This window comes from Ptychodera flava, chromosome 18 (assembly GCF_041260155.1).
Source record: "Ptychodera flava strain L36383 chromosome 18, AS_Pfla_20210202, whole genome shotgun sequence".
In the NCBI taxonomy this organism is placed as follows: Eukaryota; Metazoa; Hemichordata; class Enteropneusta; family Ptychoderidae; genus Ptychodera; species Ptychodera flava.
Window position 1 is genome coordinate 39,131,267 of NC_091945.1, and position 25,018 is coordinate 39,156,284.

Below are 25,018 nucleotides of genomic sequence, written 5' to 3' on the forward strand. Positions count from 1 at the left end.
GACCGGTAGTTTTGAAGTAGAAGATTTTTAAAGATTATTTTACTAAAAACGACCAAAATCGCCTTAAAAAATACAAATATGCAAATTTCACCACAATTTGAACAAATCTGACTGAAGTCACTCTAAGTAAACTGCAGATCAAATTTCAAAGCAATGGGACAAGCAGTTTCAGAGAAGATTTTTTTACCAAAAACAGCTAAAATGCCCCCAAAATACAAATATGCAAATTTCATGAAGATTTGAACAAACTTAGGTGAGGTCACCCAAAGTGAACTGCATATAAAATTTCAAAGCAATCTGACTTGCGGTTTTTAGAGAAGAAGGCAATTGTTGACGGATGACAGATGCCGACAGAAAATTTTGATAAGCTATTTGATAAGCTCCGCGTCGCTGACAGTGGAGCTAAAAATCTGATTTACAGGAACATTACAGTCAACCCTCACTATAACGAACTCCAATATTACAAACCATCAGTTATAACGAACGTAAACAGTGTCCCCCAAGAGTTTTGCACGGTAAATCAGACACAACGTAGAATGGAGAGCAAACGTAAAAGGTGACTCTTAAGAGTGATATGATGTTCGTTCTTCATAATAATGAACACTTCAATTTAACGAAAATTTCTATGTACCCCTCCCTGCCATCATGATCATAATAGCAAGGGTCTACTGTATTAATTTAAAAACCTCAATACTGTACATCACTATGAAACTGTTTCTTGTGACTGTTAATTTTATACAAAATGTTGTGTGGTACACTGGTCAATGTTTCTAGGGTTTTCGATTTTTGGATCATCACACATATTGTGTGGTTCCTTACTCGTATGGCATCAAACCAACCTGGCCTTGAAACTGCAATTTCCTATAAAACTTTCCAAAGTCCTATGGCTATGTTCCTACCGTCAAGCTCCTTTCTCTTGCAGGATTCTATACAATGACAGTCATCTGTTATTCAGTGATGGGATACATCCACAACATGCCAAAGTTGTCAATACTGATGAAATAAAAAAGACAGTATATAAACAAGGAGCATAGCATGCAATTTTTCACAAGACAAAGTACACGAATTAGAGCTAAAGCTGTTCCTTTAATGATCTGAGTAACTGAAATGTGTCATGTATTCACAATAGCTTAAAAATAGCGTCAATGACACTGTAGCTCCCATCCTGGACTTTTAGTGTTTGTTCTCTGGTCAGATATTTGAACATGTGTGAAAGGGATAAAGTGCATGAAGTGAAAATACTTAAATGTAATGTACCGGAGACAGTGAAATATGTTTAATGTATATTTTAATCAGAATATAAAATGGAAAAAATACAGAATTAGATATATCGAATACTGTGATACAACCATTAACTCAACAAGTCATTTACAATGACATAGTCCCCACTTGTAATAGGAGTATTAGTCTTGATGGGGCAGGTAAATGTGGTCATTAAGAAGTATCACTGGAGTGTATATGTTGAGATCTATGGGCACATAGGTCTATGTCGTTGTTCCCAATTTGAAACACATGAGGCATGTCTAAGTTATGGTTCTAAATCGGGAAAAAAGATCAGACCTCTAGCAGTATTGGCCGCCAAGAAATACATATGCGCATTATAAATGAGGTACAAGATGTGACATCTTAAGGTCTAATACCCTATCAAAATTGGAGGGTATAGAACTTGTGGTTACTGAGATATGCATATATATGTATAATCAAGGTCAAAGGTCATGAGGTCACATGACATTTTGAAAAAAAAAAATTATATTGCTAATTAATCCCTATATGCCAAAAAATCAGATCTCTAGCTCTATTCGCTTGCCCAGAATTAGATGTGTACAAATTAATGACGTAAAGCATGTGTTGTCATAAGGTCTCCCATCCTACCAAATACAAAGGACATAGCACTTGTGGTTATTATTTATTGACATAAACATATATTTTAGGTAAAAGGTCATCGAGGTCACATGACATTTGGTCAAAAAAATTTCTCTCCTATAGTTATCCCTATATACCAAAAATCAGACATCCAGCTCTATTGGCTTGCTCAGAATGAGATATGTGCATAATTATTGAGGTACAGTATGTGGTGTCATAAGGTGTCCAATCATACCAAATATGAAGGGTGTAGCACTTGTGGTTACTGAGTTATGGACAAATATGTATATTTGAGGTCAAAGGTCACTGAGGTCACCTGACATTTTGTCAAAAAAATTGTATTGCTAAGTTATCCCTATATACCAAAAATCAGACCTCTAGCTCTATTGGCTGCTCAAAATTAGATATGTGCATAATTAATGAGGTACAATATGTGGCGTCATAAGGTGTTCCATCATACCATATATGAAGGGTGTAGCACTTGTGGTTACTGAGTTATAGACAAATATGTATATTTGAGGTCAAAGGTCACCGAGGTCACGTGACATTTTGTCAAAAAAATTGTATTGCTAAGTTATCCCTCTATACCAAAAATCAGACCTCTAGCTCTATTGGCTCGCTCAAAATTAGATATGCACATAATTAATGAGGTACAATATGTGGCGTCATAAGGTGTCCTATCATACCATACATGAAGGGTGTAGCACTTGTGGTTACTGAGTTATAGACAAATATGTATATTTGAGGTCAAAGGTCACCGAGGTCACGTGACATTTTGTCAAAAAAATTGTATTGCTAAGTTATCCCTATATACCAAAAATCAGACCTCTAGCTCTATTGGCTCGCTCAAAATTAGATATGTGCATAATAAATGAAGTACAATATGTGGCGTCATAAGGTGTCCCATCATACCATACATGAAGGGTGTAGCACTTGTGGTTACTGAGTTATGGACAAATATGTATATTTGAGGTCAAAGGTCACCGAGGTCACGTGATATTTTGTCAAAAAATTGTTTTGCTAAGTTATCCCTATATACCAAAAATCAGACCTCTAGCTCTATTGGCTCGCTCAAAATTAGATATGTGCATAATTAATGAGGTACAATATGTGGCGTCATAAGGTGTCCCATCATTAAGGTCACTAAGGTCACGTGACATTTTGTCAAAATATCCGAGATATCTGCATGAACGGATGGACTCACGGATGGACGAACAGACGGACATGACCCAATCTATAAGCCCACTGGACTTCATCCACGGGGACTAAAAATTGTGTCACTACATCCTTTTTGCAATATGAGAAACTAAATTTTATTTTTCGTGGCCTTATACATGGGAGTCTATGGAGATCTGCCTTATACATGGGAGTCTATGGACGTGTAAACTAAAAATACGCAAATTTCAACACGATTTGCCCAAATTTGGGAAATGTCACTCTATGCACTTCCATACCAAGTTTCAAATCAATCGGACTTGTGGTTTCAGAGAAGAGAGATTTTTTGACCAAAAATGGGAGAAAATTACAAAAAAATTCATGAAAAATAGCAAGTCGAAGATACTGACCCAAGATTTGCACAATCATTTCATTGTCAGCCCAAAGTACTTACATGCTAATTTTTCATGTAATCTGCTCAGTGGTTATTGAGTTTTTTCAATTTTGACTGTTTTTACATTTTTTCACTTAATTTGCATATTTTTGGCAATGACAACTTCATTTGTACAAAATCTCATCTACAGCCCATCATCCATGTACACACCAAATATCAAGATGAAATGTACAGCGGTTTTGGAGTTTTTGATGTTGACGGACAGACAGACAGACATACAGACATACAGACACACAGACATACAGACATACATACATACAGACATTTCCCTAGCCTATAAGAATAGCTTCCATTGCCATATATACATATGGCTATGGGAGCTAAAAACACGAATATATCTGTCATTTTGAAGCGTCCATAGCGTTGACATTGAGGACTGTCACTACCTAGTACCTACGGATGCAAAGTACAATTGACAAACTTTGTTACATTGCTACAATGTTGCAGAAGTAAAAAAAAAATTGGCGCCGGCGCGAAGCCATTGATTGCAGATCGGCAAAACCAAGGACGTGCGCCCATTTTTGAAAAAAAAAATAGTTTTATATTTCGTAAAAATGACGTTCGATACAATAAAATGGCCAAACTTCGTATCAAATATTTTCTTTTAAATTGAAAACTCAGTGATGAAAAGATCGAACAAGATAGAGCTCACGATTTGTCAGTCGTCATACAGGTAATACTCGTGTTGAAGAAACTATCACGACGTCAAACATGAAATATGTTGAAAGTTTTGTCAATTTTTACCGTATTTTTACTGCCAGTCCTCTGTCGTTGACCTTAAGTATTTTTTTCTCGTGAATATTGCCGTAGACATTTTACCAGTGACAGCGGCCATAGTCCCGATAGACAGACAACTGCTGCGCGACCTCTGATGTTTTTTCAAACGTCCTCTTCGTCGCAATATTACTTCTCAACTTGTCCATTCATTGCGATTCGAAATCTGGTCTTTGGACAAAAAAAATACGAGCTAGCGACGTTCTTCTAAGAGGCCGGTTCCGGGGCTTCAGCTGGTTCTCGATCACGGCTTGAAGTTTGATTAGCGTACGCCTACGATACTGTCACGGGCCCGGGGTTACCGATGTAGATGGTGTGTTGATTCACGTCACTAGCTCGGTCTGATCGATTCATCTTCGCTGGGATAAGTCTTATCCGAAGGAAGTGTTCGTTCCTTTAAATGGTGGAAGAAATCCAAGGACATTCTCATTCAAAAAATGTAATTTCGAGATAGTTTGTTTATCAGACGACTACCTGCATGCAGTCAGCCAGGCCAACAGCTTGTGAAGTAAACAGGCGCGCGCGAGATAAAAAAGGTCAGCGTGGTTTTAGAGCTTTGTCCATTCATTGCGATTCGAAATCAAAGTCCTGTGATATGAGAATATATTCTAGGACGCGCCATTGCGCAATTAAATCTCGAATGGCCGTCATTTCAACGTTCGATCACAGGGAACTTAGTAGTTATCTTGTTGTTGTTGTTGTTGTTGTTGTTGTTGTTGTTGTTGTTGTTGTTGATGGTGGTGATGATGATGTTGACGATAATAAAAAATATTAAAAAACAATGTCTCATTCCTTGCTGTTGTTTGTCGATGTTGTAGATAATTGTAAAAGAAAACTGTAATCGTGATCAAAAGACGACGTAGGTCGCCCAACGTCACTCCCGTCCTATTATACAACCAAGGGTGGAATCGAGATGCCCCTGATCAAGGCTCATCAGCCACCTTCAAGGCCCAGAAAAAACACCCCATTCACGAGCGATCGATTGAAATGTGCTATCATAGGCACTGAAATTTATCTCACTGACCTAATTTGGGCTTCACTTGAACTACCGACCTGCAAACGAGTGGAAAAACGGCGATTTCCAAGTCGTACCCGGTCAAAATCGATCACATTTGAACTTCCCGGTCGATGGTGACGGCGCTTTCGTCACTGGGCATTTAAATTGACCAATTGGGGGCCCTGTAAAGGCTGCTTCGGCCAGCTCTCATTACCAATACATGAGGAGGCTTGTCCCAACGCAAAATTTCACTACAGTTTAAACTTCGCGGTCTCAACTTCATCCAATTTCCATTCTTGTAGAATAATACTTATATATGGATACCAATGACAAATCAACCCGTCATTTACTGTAAACTATCACCTGGAATACTCATTCACAACGACAATGTACACTCGCTCAAGTACGAGCCCGGATGTTGATTACGCTTGTATCCTTGTAACGGGGGAAAGTCAAATACACGGAAGTGTACGCTCTAGCTATCGACAGTATATCCTGACGTAAAATGGCAGATTTCCTGACAAAGAGTTGGAAAGTCTCCGTTTTCTGCATGACTATGAAGGTTTTTCTACGTTTTTTCGCGTACTTTTGAACGTTACACGTACGCGTACGAGCAGGGAGCATTGAAACATAAACAATCGGCTGGCCGAAGCAGCCTTTACAGGGCCCCCAATTGGTCAATTTAAATGCCCAGTGACGAAAGCGCCGTCACCATCGACCGGGAAGTTCAAATGTGATCGATTTTGACCGGGTACGACTTGGAAATCGCCGTTTTTCCACTCGTTTGCAGGTCGGTAGTTCAAGTGAAGCCCAAATTAGGTCAGTGAGATAAATTTCAGTGCCTATGATAGCACATTTCAATCGATCGCTCGTGAATGGGGTGTTTTTTCTGGGCCTTGAAGGTGGCTGATGAGCCTTGATCAGGGGCATCTCGATTCCACCCTTGGTTGTATAATAGGACGGGAGTGACGTTGGGCGACCTACGTCGTCTTTTGATCACGATTACAGTTTTCTTTTACAATTATCTACAACATCGACAAACAACAGCAAGGAATGAGACATTGTTTTTTAATATTTTTTATTATCGTCAACATCATCATCACCACCATCAACAACAACAACAACAACAACAACAACAACAAGATTACTAAGTTCCCTGTGGTTCGATGCGCCACTAAAGGCGCAACATTGTGTGTGAACAGGTCAATCACATGACACGGTGAGTTCACGTAGTTCATAGTATCATACGTTCGTGTGAGCTTCGGCCGTACGACGGTCATCACCTCAGTCATAGTGTGACATATAAAACGATTCAGTTACCATCGACCTTTGTAATTCAATACCAGTACAGAATATACGGTGGTACATAGGAAGCTGGGTAGAAAGGACTGATGTATGGGCAACGGTGGATTTGAGCTGTAGGGCCTACGCATGTACATGTGGCACGGCCGACGAATGTAAACAGCGGCACAAGCCGCTACGTAGTGGCGAAAAGCTAGTCGCCACTCGTATATTTAACGCCATTACGTTTATAGTTATGAACCCGTTTTAGAAAAAAGACGATCGGGCAATCCCTTAAATCGAAGCGTTTGCAACGTCTACCGTCCGTACAAACGAAACGTTGAACACTGCAAGGAAAGCATCCATGCTGGGCCGGATGATCCGATCGTTTTGAAGAGCAACATTTTAGGTCGGACACTAAGCTATCTCGTTTTGCCTTTTTCCAGAGTAGCCAGTTCTATGCATAGATCAACACCGCTGTGTAAAACCCTTGTTCAGAACCAATGATCGCAAATTTGCTAATACATAGGGCCTACAAGTTCTGTTTAAAAGTTGATGTATCCATCACTTTATGTACAGTCCGGGTCAGCTCCAAAATGGAGACGCTATACCATAATATTTTCCCCCTCTCATTAGCCAATCAGCGGCCAGCGCGCCATCAGTAAAAATTGTATTTCCTGGCAACCTCCACATGCGTCCTTCGTTACGTACGCCATACTGTGTCGAACTCCCGCGCCTTATTCTGTGATAATGTCGAACAGTTGTGTGGCCACTCTGTCAAAACACAATTCAAAATCGCGTACCAGTTTTATTCTGGCTAAGACAACCAAACCCCATATATCGCTGTGATTCCTAGACTCTTGGCTTGAAGTCCTGCGAAATATAAATCGTGTACCTACACAGATCGTTCAGAATACCCCATTTGTATCGGAGATGGCAGCGATACAAATTCTACCATATGGGGAACAGTTGTGTGGCCACTCTGTCAACACATTTTCAAAATCGCGTACCATTTTTAGTCTGCGTTTGACAACTACAAAACAGGTATCGTTTTAAAGCTCTGACATTGCTCTTCTTTCTTGCAAAATGTTATACGCGTACCTACACAAATAACCTTTATAACAGTATTTCTAATAGAGATGACGAGCATCCACAAAATGATTCTCGGTACTTGAGCGAAATCGATAAACTGGGGGTAGAAATGAATCGTCAATATTTCGAATATTTGTCCACTAATCGGACTCCTTGTTGGACATGACCTTCTGCAGAACACGTGGATTATGTTGACTGTCGAAATTCGTCGAAATTCACAAGACAGGGGCTTAATAAGCGGCCCAAAACTGCCGATCACACTTCGTGGGTAATTTGTGACCCAGCGTGACCTGTACTTATTAATGATGTAATCTGGTCGATGATTGGCTGAATGCCGGAATACATTATCATAATGAGTCTCCAATTTTGGAGCTGACCCGGACTGATGTAGGTCGTACGCACAGGTCCGTGGAGTGCGTGTAGTATACATAGAGAGAAGGGCTATGTATACTACACGGCAACTCAACGGACCTGCGGTCGTACGGGTAACTCTCAAGAGTCTTGTGCTGCAGTTTAGAGTAATTGTCGATGCGTGCAAATTGGGGGTCACTCTCGGAAAAATCCTACCGGTGCGGTAAGCTTTGATCATGATTGTTTCCACAGTCAAAATCACAGATTAGCAATTCGTATAGTTGTTCAAGTCCGACATACATGTATCAATAATTTATCACACAAGTTACGTAAACAATTGAATCAAATGAAACTGTTAGTTTGCTGTTGCCATTGTTGGGCCTGTTGCGTACGTATGGAGGACAACTTTACAGTATGCTTGGTTGGTTACTGGGGCCCTATCTCCAGTATGACTATAGTATTTTCTGCAGAAAATTCAAGGGTTTTACATGTGTGTTGATGATGGCCCACTTTGGGACAAGAGTAGGGCCCACAGTGGCCCTAGGTGGTTTTAATCACGGTCCCTCCACAAAAAGGACCGTGGTAAAAACTCTGATTACTTAAAATAAAGCTTTTTGGCAAAAAATATGGTAACCGATTAAAGAAATAAAATATTACTACAACAGTGTTGAGTAAACCTAAATGTTTGCATTATTTGTGGTAATTTTGATTTAACATAGTTCATTCTGGTGTGTTTTTCTCATGAGGGAAACGCTCCATTAACTTGGACGTACCCGAGTAACCCGAGTGGTTATCAGAGGATTAATCTCTATGTCAACATATGCGAACAGATTATCTTTTAGTGTAAACAAAACATTAGCACTGCCGGAACTACTTTTAGCATGGCCAATGCCAGTCGGCGCCTGACTTGATGATGGCCCCCTGTCCGGCACTCAGGATTTCCAACCAGCGTTAAAAGTGCCGTCTAGCACTTGCTGTTACTTTGAGGTCATCATTTAGTTCATAAAATTGCATGAAGGGTTTACAAAAATGAGTGTACTATTAAGGTAGAACGCACCTCGGGGACAGACATTCTGACTCTCAAACTTTTACAATTCTCTTCTGATATACCACATGTGGGGGTTCATTTTAAAGCTCTTGGTGAAAGAAAACTTTTCACCGGCTTAGTTTTTCGAAATTCGAAAATTTTATTTTCTCCATAGAGTTAACACTGGGATGGCGGCCATTTTGAATTTCTAATATCGGTAAATCTTGGGTAATTTGTTTCTCTAGTACCAAAATTTGCACGGTGACCCCCTATTTTTATTCTTGATTTTGAAAGAGAATGATTGAAAGATCCCTTGAGGAAAGTTAGAGCAAAAGTTTAAGTCTTTCACTTTCGAGGTGCATATTACCTTAAACAATACTAGCAGTTAATTAACGTACGCTGATTTTGCATACGAAAAGCTATTTTTGTGTAATTGTTTATACCCCTATAAAAGAAAGTACGGTAGCAAAAATCAGCACAACAAAACAGGACTTTTACTAAAACGTACTCTTTCAATTTCAGTTCAGACTCACATTGCGGAAAGGTGCATGCAATGCAATGAAAGTCACGAGCAAACTTTGGTGTCAACGGATCCAGTCTTTGAATTATCAATGAGCACTCACTTATTTTTCTGGTCAAAAGCCCAAGGCTACTTGTCTATCGCAATAAGCCTCTCTGTTTGAATCCGCATGTTCATTTTTAGCCGGATGCCGGCCAAATTGACTGGCTACTTCCGTATTTTGGCCGGCTACTTTTCAGCAATGTTTCGCTCTCTAGCCCCGAAATTCTGGTTTTGATAATAATATTTGATATTTGTTGTCTTGCAAGCCGGAGATAACATTTCAGAAGTGCCTATGTGGCTATATGTAATCCAGCAATTTACGTGGTGAACTTGTTGCTATCTAGTATCAGCCTGTAGTACCGCGATCTGCGAACGTGTACTGTACTGGGAATCGCTCTCGAGGTCATCCTTGCTTTCCCGACTGCAGCCCGAATTATTCCGACGTTCACATCGGGTGCAGCTTACCATTGGACTGACGTCACGCCCACGAATAGCCGACCATTTCCGAATAAAGCCGACGTTTGTTTCTCTCAAACGCGAAAGAGAAGAAAGTCTCAAACGCGGAAGAGAAAGTCGACGCTCAAGAGCTTTTGTTTTCTGCGTAAGAGTTGGGCCTTGTCTGATGGGTAGGTTTTTGATCAAATGTAAAGCAACCAAAAGTTACTGAGTCTCATTTTTCATACTTTTGAAACGCCACGTCAATCCATCCATAGTCGATCATAGATCTACATCGCGTTTTTTTATTATTATTTCACTTTATTTCGGACTAAATATGTCCATAGAAATCTCAGTACAATAATAAATTAAGGTACAGATAAATAAATATCATAATACACACTGAAGAAGTGATTTTAGTGGTGCATTATCATGCAAAACAAAACCCAGAGAAACACCACAACCGCTCAATGGAAAAGTGATTTTATCCACATTTTGCGGAGATCAGAAATAAAATACATGCAATCATAAACTTGACGTACACTTGTATTTCCACTGCGTGATAAACGTACTATAAAACCATACATTTGTTTTCTAAGAAGAGCATCAAAGTTGCACAGCCCATTTGTGACAAACATGGAGCTGGCACTACTTCGTCTCTCATAACCCCCCCCCCCCCCAAAAATACGGGCGGCATTGTTGTAGGCAACTTTTAGTTGTCTCATGGCATCAGCAGAATATTTGAACCAGAGGTGGCCACCGTACAATTGAGAGCAATACACTTTAAAAATTCTACATTTCACTTGAAAAGAGCACAAGGAAAATTTCCTTGTGGAGGGGCCGTGGTTTAAGCGGAAGGGAAAGTCTACGCGGGAGTCTACGCTTGAAAACGTTGATTTTCTGCGTGAGAGTATACTAAGGACTTTGTCTGTTGGTTTTGGGAGGTTTTAGATCAAATCTAAATAAACAAACAATTACTTGGTCTCATTTTTCGTACTTTTGAAACGCTACGTCGATCACAGTGTCAAATTTCTGGTCGACCACAATCCCTCTATCCAGCGGTCTGGAAACGCCTATTGTAAAAGGTGTCAATCACCTGGACCGCACAGCCAAACCGCGATACGAGGGGCAGTCACGTGATAATGCGTAGCTTTGGTTTGTCCTGCATGCCACAATCCCCGATTGTGTGTACGCTTTTCTCGAATTTTCGCTGTTTTTGGCTCTATTAAGTGTTCACTGCGGTCATCTACGACACGAAGACAGAAATCATCATATCTTGAAACCGGTGTTTGTTTTTCGTGATCCTTCTCCCATCGTAAATGATGATAGTGTGCGATAATTTCTGGGGTTCATCGCTGAGAATGTGTTGACGTAGCACAAGCAACGGCTGGAATCAAACCGGAAAATTTGTCGTCGCTTTCTCTTGCAATGCTAGTATTCAGTGCCTCCAAATATGATAAAATATGTTTTCTGTGTAATATTGTGAATCTGTCTGTGAAATCATGTCTGTTAACTGAGCAGAATAGGAAAGACAACTGCAGAAATGCATGGATAGAGGGACTGTGGGTCGACCGATATTGCATTATGTGTAAGCTTACTGTGTCACAATCGACTAATCGACTGCAGGTGTGTTGTACACATACGGTGTCGTACAGGTTGACGTTGGGTGTCGTCAATTGGAATTTTATCAAACATGAACACTGTAATTTAGCTCTCTTTTTCAATTATATTCAACATCACCAAAAATCAATGGTAAGCTCGCGAATTCGTTTTATTGTGAAATTAATACCGTGAATTAAATCACTGAAAATTGTGCCGTCCGCCGACCGGCCTCGTTAACTGCCTCTACTATTTCTCCTTTCTTATAATATGTACGAGTGGCCATACTGTTTACAGACGGATCCGACTAGCAATTCATTGACTTAAATTCGCTCTATACGAGATGTAATGTCACAGGATACGCGCAGCTCCTGGAGTCCTTACTTACTCGTTACGTTGTTTGCAAGTGGAAGAAAAATCTCGCCACTTGGAAAGAACGTTCCATGCTGTTCTGATCACATCTGCATATATGATCAATGCGCGTTACTGAAGTTAAGCGTCCGAAAATAGGAAACTTGAATGAAAATGAACGAAGAACGATATTTTGTTTCACCATATTTCTAAAACTTAGTTTAGAGCCTAAATTAAAGAATAAGCTAGATTACTTGCATTGAAAAAGGGCAGTTCACTTTTTCCTGTCAACATAGTTCCATGTGCAAGCATATGTGTGTGCCCGTGGTAGTGAGTGAGTCGTTACAGCCCAGACGTTCCTATCATCGCACCAGCTCGATAAGATAATCGCAACAATGGAAAATTAACACCTTGGGGATTAAACGTCTTCTGTTTGTCACCCGAGTTGGCAGGCAGCAACTCGGGTTTCAGGTACCATCAAAGTTAATGGAGCCTTCCCCTAATGTATAAAAAATACTTTTACTCAATATATTTCGACAGGGGTTTTCATGGAACATACACAAACTTTCAATAGAAAATATCCTGTTAGATAACCCATGACCCCAATACAATAAATGATTAAGTGCAACTGTTCGAGCAGACTTTTCAAAGATCTTGCAGAGTTTTAACTTTCCAAAAAAATTGGTTAACATGATCTTAAATGTATATTTTGATTTCCTCAATGTTACAATTTTCTTGTTTGCAACATCAAACACCTTGCAATTTCTTGATAAAACCGTTGGGAATATTTTTCTTCAATCAAGAAAAATATTCCCATTAATTGTCAGCTCAATACCGAACATGATCTTGCTAGAATGGTTAACATGATCCTAAATCTAGATATTGATTTTCTTAACCCTTTGACCACCACGTTTTTACTGCCTAAATTTTAAGCAAAATTTTTCATATTTTCTTTCATTTTTAATTGACACTGTTTTCCTTTTTTGGCACACAATGTATAGCATCACACTGATTTTAGACTTTGGTCAAAATTACGTAAAATTATCATACATACTTTTATTATTATTATAGCAGATAAAAAGCAGGCTGTTTTGTGGTAGGTGTCAAAAGTTTACAATGACCCTAAAAGGGTTGATGTAAGAAATTTTATCTTGTTATCAGAATTGAACACCAAAAATTTCTTGATAAAACTTACATTGAGAATATTTTTCTTGAATCCAGAAAAATATTCTCAACTGGTTAGCTCAATACTTAAGATGATCTTGCTTGAATGGTTAGCATGATCATAAATCTAGATAATGATTTCCTTAATATAAGAAATTTTATCTTGTTAGCAAAATTAAATGACTAACAATTTCTTAATAAAACTTATATTGAGAATATTTTTCTTGAATCAAGAATATTTTTCTCAAATCAAGAAAAATTTACTTATTACTTGTTCAGCTGAATACCAAATAAGATCTTGCTAGAAAACGTTGTTACAATTTTTCTTATTTCAAGAAAATTTATCTCATATTAAGAAAAAATTTCTTGTAAGAAAAATATTTTTAGCAGTGCAATCAAGGAAACATATGGAGATTTCTGAGAGAAGAGTTAACTTATACCAATATGATAAGGAAAAATAAGGATCTTGAAGAACTTGTGAATTTTTGCTTTTGAGATAATACAAGTAGTAGATGACAACTGAATATTTAAATAAGTGATATAATGATATGTAATATGGAGAAAAGTGAGTTTTGAAAGGTAATTCATGTTGATGATGTATTGATGATGAATAAAACTTTTATTTTAAAGAAAAAAAAAATCCTTTCAGACTTGCATACAGGCAGAAGTCACCTCAGGGACTGATATTCAGACTCTCAAACTTTTACAATTACACTTTTGGTGTACAACTTGTGGGAACTCATGTTCAAGCTCATTGAGCAAGTAAAGTTTTCACTGTCTTATTTCCATCCTGATTCCTCCAGCCCCCCTCCAATCGTTGTTTGCGAACGCAGCCTAACCAAAACCCTTCAAAAATACTGTTGAAACATGACAATTTGTCTGATCAATGATTAAGACAAATTTGTTGTAAATACTAGTGTATTACATCTAACTATACTTCTTTGAATTAGGGAGATTCAGCAGTGTTCTGCCAAACTTTTGCATCAGTGGGGTCTGAGGGTCCATGGAAGCTCAAAAAGTGGGTCACTGTCGAAAAAAGGGGTCATTCTCAAGACAATTATACACTTTATTATGTGCCATACCCGTGTTGTTGTTTTGAAGTTCGACCTACAGTCTACATGGCGAGTAAGTGTACTCGTTCGGAAATTCATGTTGTCTTGGGTCATCGTATTTCGTTTATTATAGTGCTTTATGCATACTTTGCAAGTCATTTGGTTCTTTTCAGCATCGTAGTGGAGCCAGCTGAAATCAGTAACCATGCATTTTTCATGAAGACGTTGTACATGCCTCAATGAAGGCTGAGTTTCCGATGCATGGCTGCTCAATGTTTTGAGACTGCTCTGTTTCTGACTGATGTGTTTCCGATATGGATGGCTGCAGCATGCACTAGTTTTCAGGTTCCGAGGATGTAGATGGCTGAGACACAATGTCATGTTCGATCGAATTGTCTTCACTCGTCCGGTTGTTGGATTTGCCTTTTTAGGGGTGGAATCAGTCCAAAGAAACTAAGCATTGTTCTGTCTCGGTGTTTTGATTTATTCACGGAAGCCATTTTCCTTTTCAGAGAGTACTGTGAGGCATTGAATTTAACAGAGACGCTGACTCTAATCTAGCCAATGAAAACCTAGTTTATGATTATGCAAATAGAAAATCACTGAAGGTTGCTATGGAAGCAACACGTCTCATGTTCTCACGAGCAGCATGCACGCATGAGCAGCATGGAATGTCTACTTCCGCATTTGGCCTTTTGCATATAGCACGTAAAAAAGTGTATTTTTTTTACCGAAAGTTTAGTGGGACTGACAGCGCGCTGCGCCTTGCGGACACGATGATTGATGTTTTTGGCGTCTTCAATTTTTTTTTTGCAACAATTACGCAAGGCCGTGGCCTTGTGACTCACCCTGTAAGTAGTTCAGTAAATTGACAAAAATACACAAAATAATCATTAAAAATAATAATTCTGTTTAGATTCATCAGATCAACTTGATTTGAACAAATCCCCATCTTCATACCTTAGGCCAAGTTGCACCAATTATCAGCAGCCGCAGTGCCGGAATTCACATACTTTAAACGGTTTACAGACACATCTGTGTTTTCACTGGCCATCTCTCAATCTAGCTGTCCTACCCTACAGACAGACATTATGCCACTGGCACCACTGATGTGCTAAAAATCAATGACCATGATCATACACTAAGAGGGCAAGGCAAAAGTTATCACTATATCTCAAGCCTTCACAAAAGGTCTTCGCGGCAACTGAATGTTATGTTGTTGGAGTCATGAACACCTTACTTGCCCCAATATTGCACATTTTTTTGTTGTATTTTGATGTCTCTACTACAGCAACCATTGTTTACTTGCTGCAATTGGGGCAATCAAGGGCAAAGAAAATAAACAGACCAACAAAAGAAATGTTGCTGTGAATTCAATTGCCGCAGCTACAGCAATGGTGCCAAAAAGGCTACAAGTTTTGTGAGGTTTGGACTGTACATAGGAGCCAAAGTACTATAAAAATTGGTATAGTACAAATATCTGTATTTTGACTGCATCCTACCTTAAAATGAGCTTGCATATGGTATGGTTAATGTTTACTTCATCTATCCACTGACAGGCAAGTCTTCAAGTAGAAGATTCTGAGTGGTCTGACAAGTTTTCTCTTGATACTGTGGGAAGTTCTGGGTCAATTACGTGCAAATCTAAAGACATCATTTATGAGGTGAGATGATCTAATATTTGCTATTGATTTGTCAATTGAGAATATTAATTGCTGTTATAAGTAAATTTTGTTATGGAATATTTAGGTCTTTGTATGGTCAACTGAATGCTGAAGCCATTTCTAACTGTTACTCAATCAACACTCACACAAATGTTAATTCATGTTACACATAATATACATCTTATGTTTCATTGCTTTCAAGGAAACTTGTTGATGGCACCAGCAAAATCATTGTTGCTGGTTTTTGACTGACTCGTGTCTATTTATAGACAGAGAAGGTATTAGAGTTGAAAACCAGTATGCTGGTGTCAACTACTTCCGTCTGTCAATACTTCCATCTGTCAAGATCCGTTGACGTTATATGCCATTGTGATGGGTCATATCATAAACTGGTGGGGGTGTTCATGGTTCAGGTTGAGGTGTAGGAGAACGATTTTGAGCTGTGACAAAAATCAAAAGGGACTTAGCGGCATAGCCACAGTGTTACATATAAGCCTTTCTCCAAGGTTCTTAGTTGACTACGATCTATTACAGACTACTGAGCTGACGTTAGGGGTACTCACTTTGTGTTTGCTCACCCTGTGTGCGCTAGTGTTTGGTACTGAGTTGCGTGGATATCCCCTCATGGCCTCACGTGATATGGGCCTGTTGCATAATCTGCAGATGATCATATGCCTCTGAGTCTGAAAACGGTCATTGTGTAAGCCTGTCGGCATTTTCCTTGCATTTTTTCTCATTTAACTTTGCAAAATATCGGCGAGTACCTCAATATTTCAAGATAACTCTTTCTTCCCAATCGTTTCCTTGAGTTTCAGAGTCATATGAACGAAAATGAGTGAAAGTTTTAGACAGGAAAATCGGACGTCGGCCATGTTCAATGTTTACAGTACAATCAGAAGTTTATGTGGAGGAAATAACTAACAAACACTTCATGATGCCCGCCCTCTAGAGGCAGACCTTCCTATATGAAGTACAACATTTGATGCTTGTGGAAAGCTTGACCACACAAAGGAGCACTTTAACTTTTAGAAAATGACATAATGAATAAGAAGCTATTCTGAAAATGTCAAATACTGAGAAAAAATGCGCAAATATTCAAAATAAACAGGTTAACTGACTGGTCAGCTATAAAAAGCAATGAAAATGTTTATGATCAAAAGTTTTTGAGATGCGCACATTTAACAAATACAGAAATTATTAACATTATAAATATAAGACCAAACTATTTTTTCAGGGATGGGACAGGCTGGAAATGAGGGGTGAGAGACAAAGGCACTCTTATGCTGCATGTGGATGCAGCCACACCATTTCATTTACAGCATACTTATTCACTGTGTTGTGTTCAAGTTCCATATTGTACTGACTGTCATACAAGGATAACATAAGCAAATCAAATCAAATTAGAAAAGGATCAATGCTGTTGTGTGGATTTTGCTGAACATGGCTGATTTTAATATTTCGCCTACATATGTGGTATCCAGCAAAGGCATATTTTGATGTAAAGTCAAAATTAACACTACATTGCTGACAATATATGTTACCGTTTCTGTATGAACTTTATTTTTTTAAATTATAGAAAGTACTTCGAACAGATTAACAATTATCGTGATGTCAACCCATGATTTTACATCACAAAGACTGTAATTCTGCCAATTTTTTTATTTTTCAGTCATTTTATAAATTTTGCACTGCACAAGATGATTGAACAAATTGCAATGTTTGAATCTGTAAACTCAAAGAATAAAAATCCTTTGGTCACAGATTAAATTATTTTTTGAAAAGAAATTTACTCTTAAACACTTTTAGCATATATTCTTTACACGGTCATGTATTTCAAGGAAAATATGCCTATTAAAAACAGTAATTTCTTCACTTTCAATTTTTTTTCAATTCTATGACAATTATCAGCCATGAGGTTATACAAACACAAGACCAGATAAGCGTTTTCATCATTTCCACAGGACTCTTTGGAATATCCCTTAAAAACAGTTAAAAGTGACTTAAAATGATCACTTGGTATACATTTAATTTACAGATGCCAGGTTGTGTATTTCACATGCACTCAGGTCAGTAGGGAAGTGCATCATTACTATTTTGGACTGTTAATTCTTATTTCTGAATTATTTAACCTTTTTTCCACACTGAACTATCTTTAGGCAGTTTATACTGTAGCTTAGAATTTTTTTGATTGATGTATTTAATCATATTTTGGGTTCTTTGGGTCCATATCTCACCTCATGCCCCTACATCATCAAGTATTTACCAATAACTCCATGCCAACAACCAATTACCTGACCTGGCCACACATTAGAGAAGGTACAGCGTCATTGTTGCTGATTTTTGACTGACCCATTTGTATTATATTATTGACTGAATCTCCACAAAATATTGGCATGGAATTCAATTCAAAAGTTGCCTCTCCTACCGGAAACATTTATCCACTACATGCTGATCAATTTACTTCCATCTTCAAAAAAATCTGATTTATCCAAAATTACCTCACCAGTGGCACTAATTGTCAAAAACTTCCTCAAACTTTACTTTCATGCAAACTTGATTACGGAAATGCACTTTTGTATGGCTTTCAGTACGACCACACATGTGTTCAACATGCACAGAATACCACTGCACGAGTCATCATCCTGTGCTCATCAAGAAATGTGAATATGTTACAGAAACTATTCTGAGAAAGCTTCACTGGTTGCTGGTGCAGCCCAGAATACAACTCAACGTTCTTTATAGCACATACAAAGCACTGGAATAAACTTCCTCTTGAACTTAGACAAAAGCCCTAAGGCACTACACTAGCTTTAGAAAGAACCTCAAAACTTCCTACACAATTACCAAAGTGTATCAAATGCCTGGAAAGAAACTTACCTATTCACTGAAACTATGTAGTTCAAAACGCATATAATTAATCGTTCGGTGGTTGGAAAGGCTATTTTTGCACCAATTCTTTTCTCAGAGTTAATGTCAAGTTTCAAGTGTTAGAACCAAGATATTTAGTTCAAATTTTCAGGATAACTCCCTTAGTTAATATTTTCTCCAAAGAATATAAAAATTGTATATTTGCAGCCATGATTTTGAAATATGAAACCAGTAAATATTAAAATTTAATTTTTCATATTTTTTTTACATATTTGAATTTAATAAGAATTGGATAGTATAATATTACCAAATTAGTTATAAATATGTTGTCACTATTTATTGTAAGATTTGTACGGCAGGATTTGTAAATAAAATGTGTTTTCATGATTTTACATGGGTTTATATATCAAAAAATTATTAAAAATTCTTTCAAATTTCAAAATGTGATTTTTCAAAAAGTACTTCAAATACAGGAAAATTGTGCCGTACAAATTTTATCTGTAACCTTGTTAATAGGCTGTAAAAATTCCATGTCCATATCTCATTTCAAAGTTGGATTAAATTGGTATACAATTATATAGGAAACTGTTATTCTGTCAAAAATGTTGAAAACAAGCCATATTTGCACCCCTCTTTTGAAGTCATAGAGCAGTTTGTTTTGTTAATCTCACTTTTGACACCTCTTTGACACTCAAAGAATCTAAAAATGCATTTACAATAACAGTCACTCACTCTGAATGCCAGCACCACCTTGTCAAACTTTCCTGAAAAACAGCAAATAATGACTTTCCCTTTTCAAACATTTTATTAACAGCTAGGGGACCTCTACCATAGTTAATACACTAAGGACTCCCCAACTTCTTCTTATTTGGTCAGTTTTTCAGAAGTTTTAACAGGCTATAACTCTGCAATGCCTTTGTGCCCAAATGTCTTGTTTTTTTTATTCCACAGAGAATGTTGACTACTTTTATATTTTAATAGTTTTGTTGAAATTTATAACTGACGCTCTAGCCTTTCCGACCACCTTAATCGTTCAGTCCTTTGCGGGAGTGGCGGCATTAACTGAAACAGCCCACACATCTGAGTTGGAGATTCTGTAATCTCTAACCTATTTGTATGGAGTGTACCTATTATGTGTATGAGTGGTGACAGTGACTGAAACAAGCTACTCCACTGACCTTGAGTCATTTCCTGTCATTGTTCATGAACTGATACATATTGGCAGACCATTAACAAGTGGGGACTGTGTCATCAACAATGACTTGTTTACAATAACTTGTTCAAAGAAGTTCTTGATTCATATTTTCATTCCTTTTGCTTTTTGATCAACTGTATGATTATAATAGTTACCTGACTACATATGGAAGCTCTTGGTCACTATATTTTCAGTCACAAATTGATAACATGTATAATTTTGAGTCTTCTACATTTTAAGTCTTACCTCAGTCTTATATATTGTTTATTTATCAATACAGGTTGGGGTAAAGATTCACCTTAGCAATGCAGCGCTTACAAAAGTAGTCACTTTGACACCAATGTATCTGGTTGTCAATCATGCTGATATCATCCTATCAGTAGCTGAAGCAGGAACAAAGAAGTGGCGTGACATAGCTCCAGGGGAGGTGACGTATTCTCCAATGGTGCTCCTGTATGTTTTCTTGTATTTTAAATGCAAACAAGTCTTTTTGTCACTTATCATGATTACGATTCACTCATGTTTTCTTCTGTGAGTTCATATGAAAACTGTCAATCCCATGTTACCTAGTTGGCAAATATCCTAGGTATAATTTGATCTTATCAATGCAAATTGTCAATGAAATTTTTCAAGCTTGAAGAAAAATCTAGGTTAGTCTGCAGTTTGGTAAAGTGATAGTTTATAAAAAATGTTCAACTATATTGTGAATTTATAATTTCATTGTGATTAAGTTAAACAGTATATGGCATATACTTTCAGTGTCTACCTTTTTGGCCTGAAACGTCAAGCAGAAAACATATGAAGATGCAGCTTAAGAGCCAAAACTGCGATGAACCATCACAGCCATTCATTTACAATAAAGCAGGCAATATCCTTCTTAAAATGGATGATCCAGAGGTAATCATTGCTGTTCAAGTCATTATTTGTGTATTTCCTGTTGTCTTTTGATACTTGATGTCATCTGAAGATTGTACGCACCCTGAAAATCAAAGATTAAAGTTTGCTCAAACTTTCAGCAAGGAAACTTTTAACAGTCCCTTTTGAAATCAAGTATGAAAATTGGTGGGAGGGGAGAGGGTGTCATTGTACAAAATTTTGTACCAGAAAAACTTATTATACAATATTTACTAACACTTGAAATTAAAACATTTAATGCATATTTTCATATTTGCATGGGGAGCTATTGTCTTTAGGTAAGCTTTGATATTTCAGTCATCATTTAACAAGACCGGTATCATTGATCTTGTCAAAAATTTGACATTGCTAGTGTTTATCTGCAAAATTTGACCATATAATCTCAAAAATCTCGCGTGCATATGCATGGATGTAAGAGTGTTCCCCTGTTATCATCAACCATTATTGTTCTAATATTTTAAATTATCTGTCTCTAATAACAGATAGGTGGTATAGGCGTTATGCTCAGTGTCAGTGAATGGTCAAATATTATCTCACTCAATAGTTACCACCGTGGTATTGCCAGTGTACAGATTATCAATCACTGTACTGATACAATGTTGCAATACCAACAAACGTGAGTATATTTTTATGCCTCCAAGACAGTTTTAAGAGCAAGTTTACTAATATATGGCCTATGACCCTACTAAAGTCAAGTGCTCGCTGGTAACAACCAAAAGCATATTCTATCATAGTTGATCAATTACTGACATTAGCAACAATAGTTTTGGTTTTGCATTGTCATGTAGAATTATGCCTTTATTTGTTGTACAGGACACAATTAGTCGGCCAAGAGGTCCATGCTGTAACCAGTACTTGTATTTGAAGTGTCAGTTTTGCTGACACAATAAAGAGTATGCACACTATCTATGATTCAAAATATAACTCTGTCGTTTACCTTTTGGAAGTTTCTATAATTAAGTAAAATAATTTTGCTTTCTCTTTTAATACCTTGATTTCCAAAAAGGCAAAATTTGTTTATTCACAAAGAGAAAGTTTTATATTGAACTCAATGCATGGACTTCACTTTTGCACTTTTGACTGGGCAAATTTTTTTCAATTGTCTAAACTTTTATCCAAATAAGTTTCAAAATCAGAGTAAATTTTACCCATTATTGTGTGATGTCTTTGTGTGTCGCTTTGTAACATTCCAACTTCACAAAACTCTCAGCTCAGTTTTATAACAAGTAGTCATGTAAAATGTAACAGTTTTACGATGTCATTCATATTCCGGCATTCGTCCTTTGCCATGTTTCTTAAGCACTAAACAGAGTATAGGATGTGATGTAGCCATATTATCTTCATCAAAATGTCATAAGAGCTTGAGAGAAGGAAAAAGAAAGTGGAAGATATTGTCAACAGGGACACAAAAACTAAACCTCTATATCTCTAACCCTCATATTGTGAAAGATCATGACTTCATTACAGTCCCAACACTTTCCGCTTCAACTCATCCCGCAATGTTTGTTAGCTGCCATATTTCTCCTCGATATTTGTGTTATTTTTACAAGTTGTTAAACGGTAATATTTGGGGGAGATGACCTATACTAACTAATAGTAATATGCAGTAGGCATTGACTGTGAACACAAAGTACCGCAAAAACCCTATCAGTTTGACCACTCTTTGACCACCCTATTTTTTTCTCAAAACATAATTTTATTTTGCCCTTATCGATTCAACCACTGACGGAAACTGGGACTTTCTCAATCTCTATTAATTCAACCGAATGTCATAACCTTCAAAAATATTTCTTCAGTTGGTAAATGAACAACATTTCAAGACATCAAAAACAACAGCGTTACGGATACGATGGACCATTTTCAGTCCGGACAAAAAGGCAGAAATGTGAACCACAAAGGGCTTTGTAAAGTAAACAACTTTCAGATTGGTTTTCACTGTGTCACATGATTATTTTTGCCGAATAGGAAACCTTACTGATTTTAGTGAGCTGGATATCAATTGCCACTTTCGAAAATATGCATTAAGTTTCAGTGTGTGTAAAGTACTAAACCTTTAGTCTCTGGTTTTGTAACTATTTTATCACCTTAATATCAAAGAAAATCAGAATAAATTACCTACTTTCTCCCTTTCTTATCGTCTTTTTCGAATTCTTACCATCCCGTGTTGATTGAAAATTACTGACTCTTTGTAAGTAAGTATAAAGTGGCATGAGGTAATTTCATTCATATTTGATGAAATAGTTGTGAAATTTGCATGAGGGACATATTTCTCCTAAGTTTCTGGAGAAAACATCAACCTCTGTGATTCTTGTTTGATAGCTTTCATATTTGATGTATCAATCTTACTTCAGTGTTCAATTTGTTTTTTAGTCGCCGGGGGGACTTATAGATTGGGTCATGTCCGTCTCTGTCCGTCCATCAGTGCGTCCGTTCACGCAGATATCTCAGACATGCCCAGGTCAATTTCTTTCAAACTTTGCACAAGGATAGTACCCTACCCTATACAGATGCACGTCAATTTGTTTCACAATGCGATCAAATTTGGCCGTGTTAGAGGACATTTTAGTTTACACCTCTATAGACTCCCATGTATAAGGCAGTTCTCCATAGACTTCCATGTATAAGGCATTTCTCCATAGACTCCCATGTATAAGGCAGTTCTTTATAGACCCCCATGTATAAGGCAGTTCTCCATAGACTCCCATATATAAGTCAGTTCTCCATAGACTCCCATGTATAAGGCCAAGAAAAATACAAATTTAGTTTCTCATCATATTCATATTGCAAAAAGGATGCAGTGACACAGTTTTTAGTCCCCACAGGTGAAGTCCAGGGGGCTTATAGATTGGGTCATATCCGTCCGTGAGTCCATCCGTTCATGCAAATATCTCAGACATTTTGACAAAATGTCACGTGACCTCGGTGACCTTTGACCTCAAATATACATATTTGTCTATAGCTCAGTAAGCACAATTGCTACACCCTTCATATTTGGTATGATGGGAGACCTTATGACGCCACATACTGTACCTCATTAATTATGTGCATATCTAATTCTGAGTAAGCCAATAGAGCTGGATGTCTGATTTTTGGTATATAGGGATAACTATAGGATAGAAATTTTTTGACAAAATGTCATGTGACCTCGATGACCTTTTACCTAAAATATACGTTTATGTCAATAAATAAGTAGCCACAAGTGCTATGTCCTTTATATTTAGTAGGATGGGAGACCTCATGACAACACATGCTTTACCTCATTAATTATGCACATATCTAACTCTGGGCAAGCGAATAGAGCTAGAGGTCTGATTTTCGGCATACAGGGACTAATTAGCAATGCAAATTTTTTTTTTCAAAATGTCACGTGACCTCGATGACCTTTGACCTTGATTATACATATATATGCATAACTCAGTAACCACAAGTTCTATACCCTTCAATTTTGATAGGATATTAGACCTTAAGATGTCACATCTTGTACCTCATTTATTATGCACAGATGTATTTCTTGGCTGGCCAATACAGCTAGAGGTCTGATCTTTTTCCCGATTTAGAACCATAACTTAGACATGCCTCATGTGTTTCAAATTGGGAACAACGACATAGACATATGTTCCCATAGATCTCAACATATACACTCCAGTGATACTTCTTAATGACCACATTTCCCTGCCCCATCAAGACTAATACTCCTATTACAAGTAGGGACTATGTCATTGTCAATGACTTGTTTTTTCTGCCTTCTTAATCGCTGGTATTCCTTTTTTTCAGGGGTAACTCAAATGTCAAATTTGTAAATGCCAAAGAAACAGTGCTGTACACCTGGCAGGATCCATGCGGTAAACATGAATTGACTTGGAGTATGTTTAAAACATCTAAGAAGGATAAACTCCTGTCTGTAAGTGAAAATGATTTTTATTCACAGTTAGCTTACAAACAATTGTAATAGGAGCTTTACAAATGTCATGTTGTTCTTTAATTGTTTAAGATTGTGTTAATGATGATAATGTTGGGAACAGTAGTGTACAAGAAGTCATTGTCTATCGGTTAAACTGCATAGAAAATTATGTAATTTTGTTGAAAGATTCCTGTATTTCAGGTATATATTAGTACCAGAAATCAATAAATGCTGGGCCAAAGTGAGGGCCCTCACAATCAATTACGGACAATATCAAGGGCGTGAAGTGAGGGTTCTCAGTTTCAAAGTGTGGGTGAT

General features: G+C 37.5%; 1 protein-coding gene across 3 annotated transcripts in view; it reads left to right on the forward strand.

The window, feature by feature from the left end:
* The window catches only part of LOC139117744 (intermembrane lipid transfer protein VPS13A-like), a 445,282-nt gene that overhangs the window by 272,865 nt on the left and 147,399 nt on the right, over window positions 1-25,018 (forward strand). For all 3 annotated transcript variants that reach the window (XM_070680994.1, XM_070680993.1, XM_070680995.1), the window contains 5 exons: window positions 15,717-15,821; window positions 20,165-20,311; window positions 20,644-20,781; window positions 21,282-21,415; window positions 24,574-24,700. In XM_070680994.1, coding sequence (XP_070537095.1) covers window positions 15,717-15,821; window positions 20,165-20,311; window positions 20,644-20,781; window positions 21,282-21,415; window positions 24,574-24,700 — 651 coding nt within the window. The remainder of the gene's footprint in view (window positions 1-15,716; window positions 15,822-20,164; window positions 20,312-20,643; window positions 20,782-21,281; window positions 21,416-24,573; window positions 24,701-25,018) is intronic.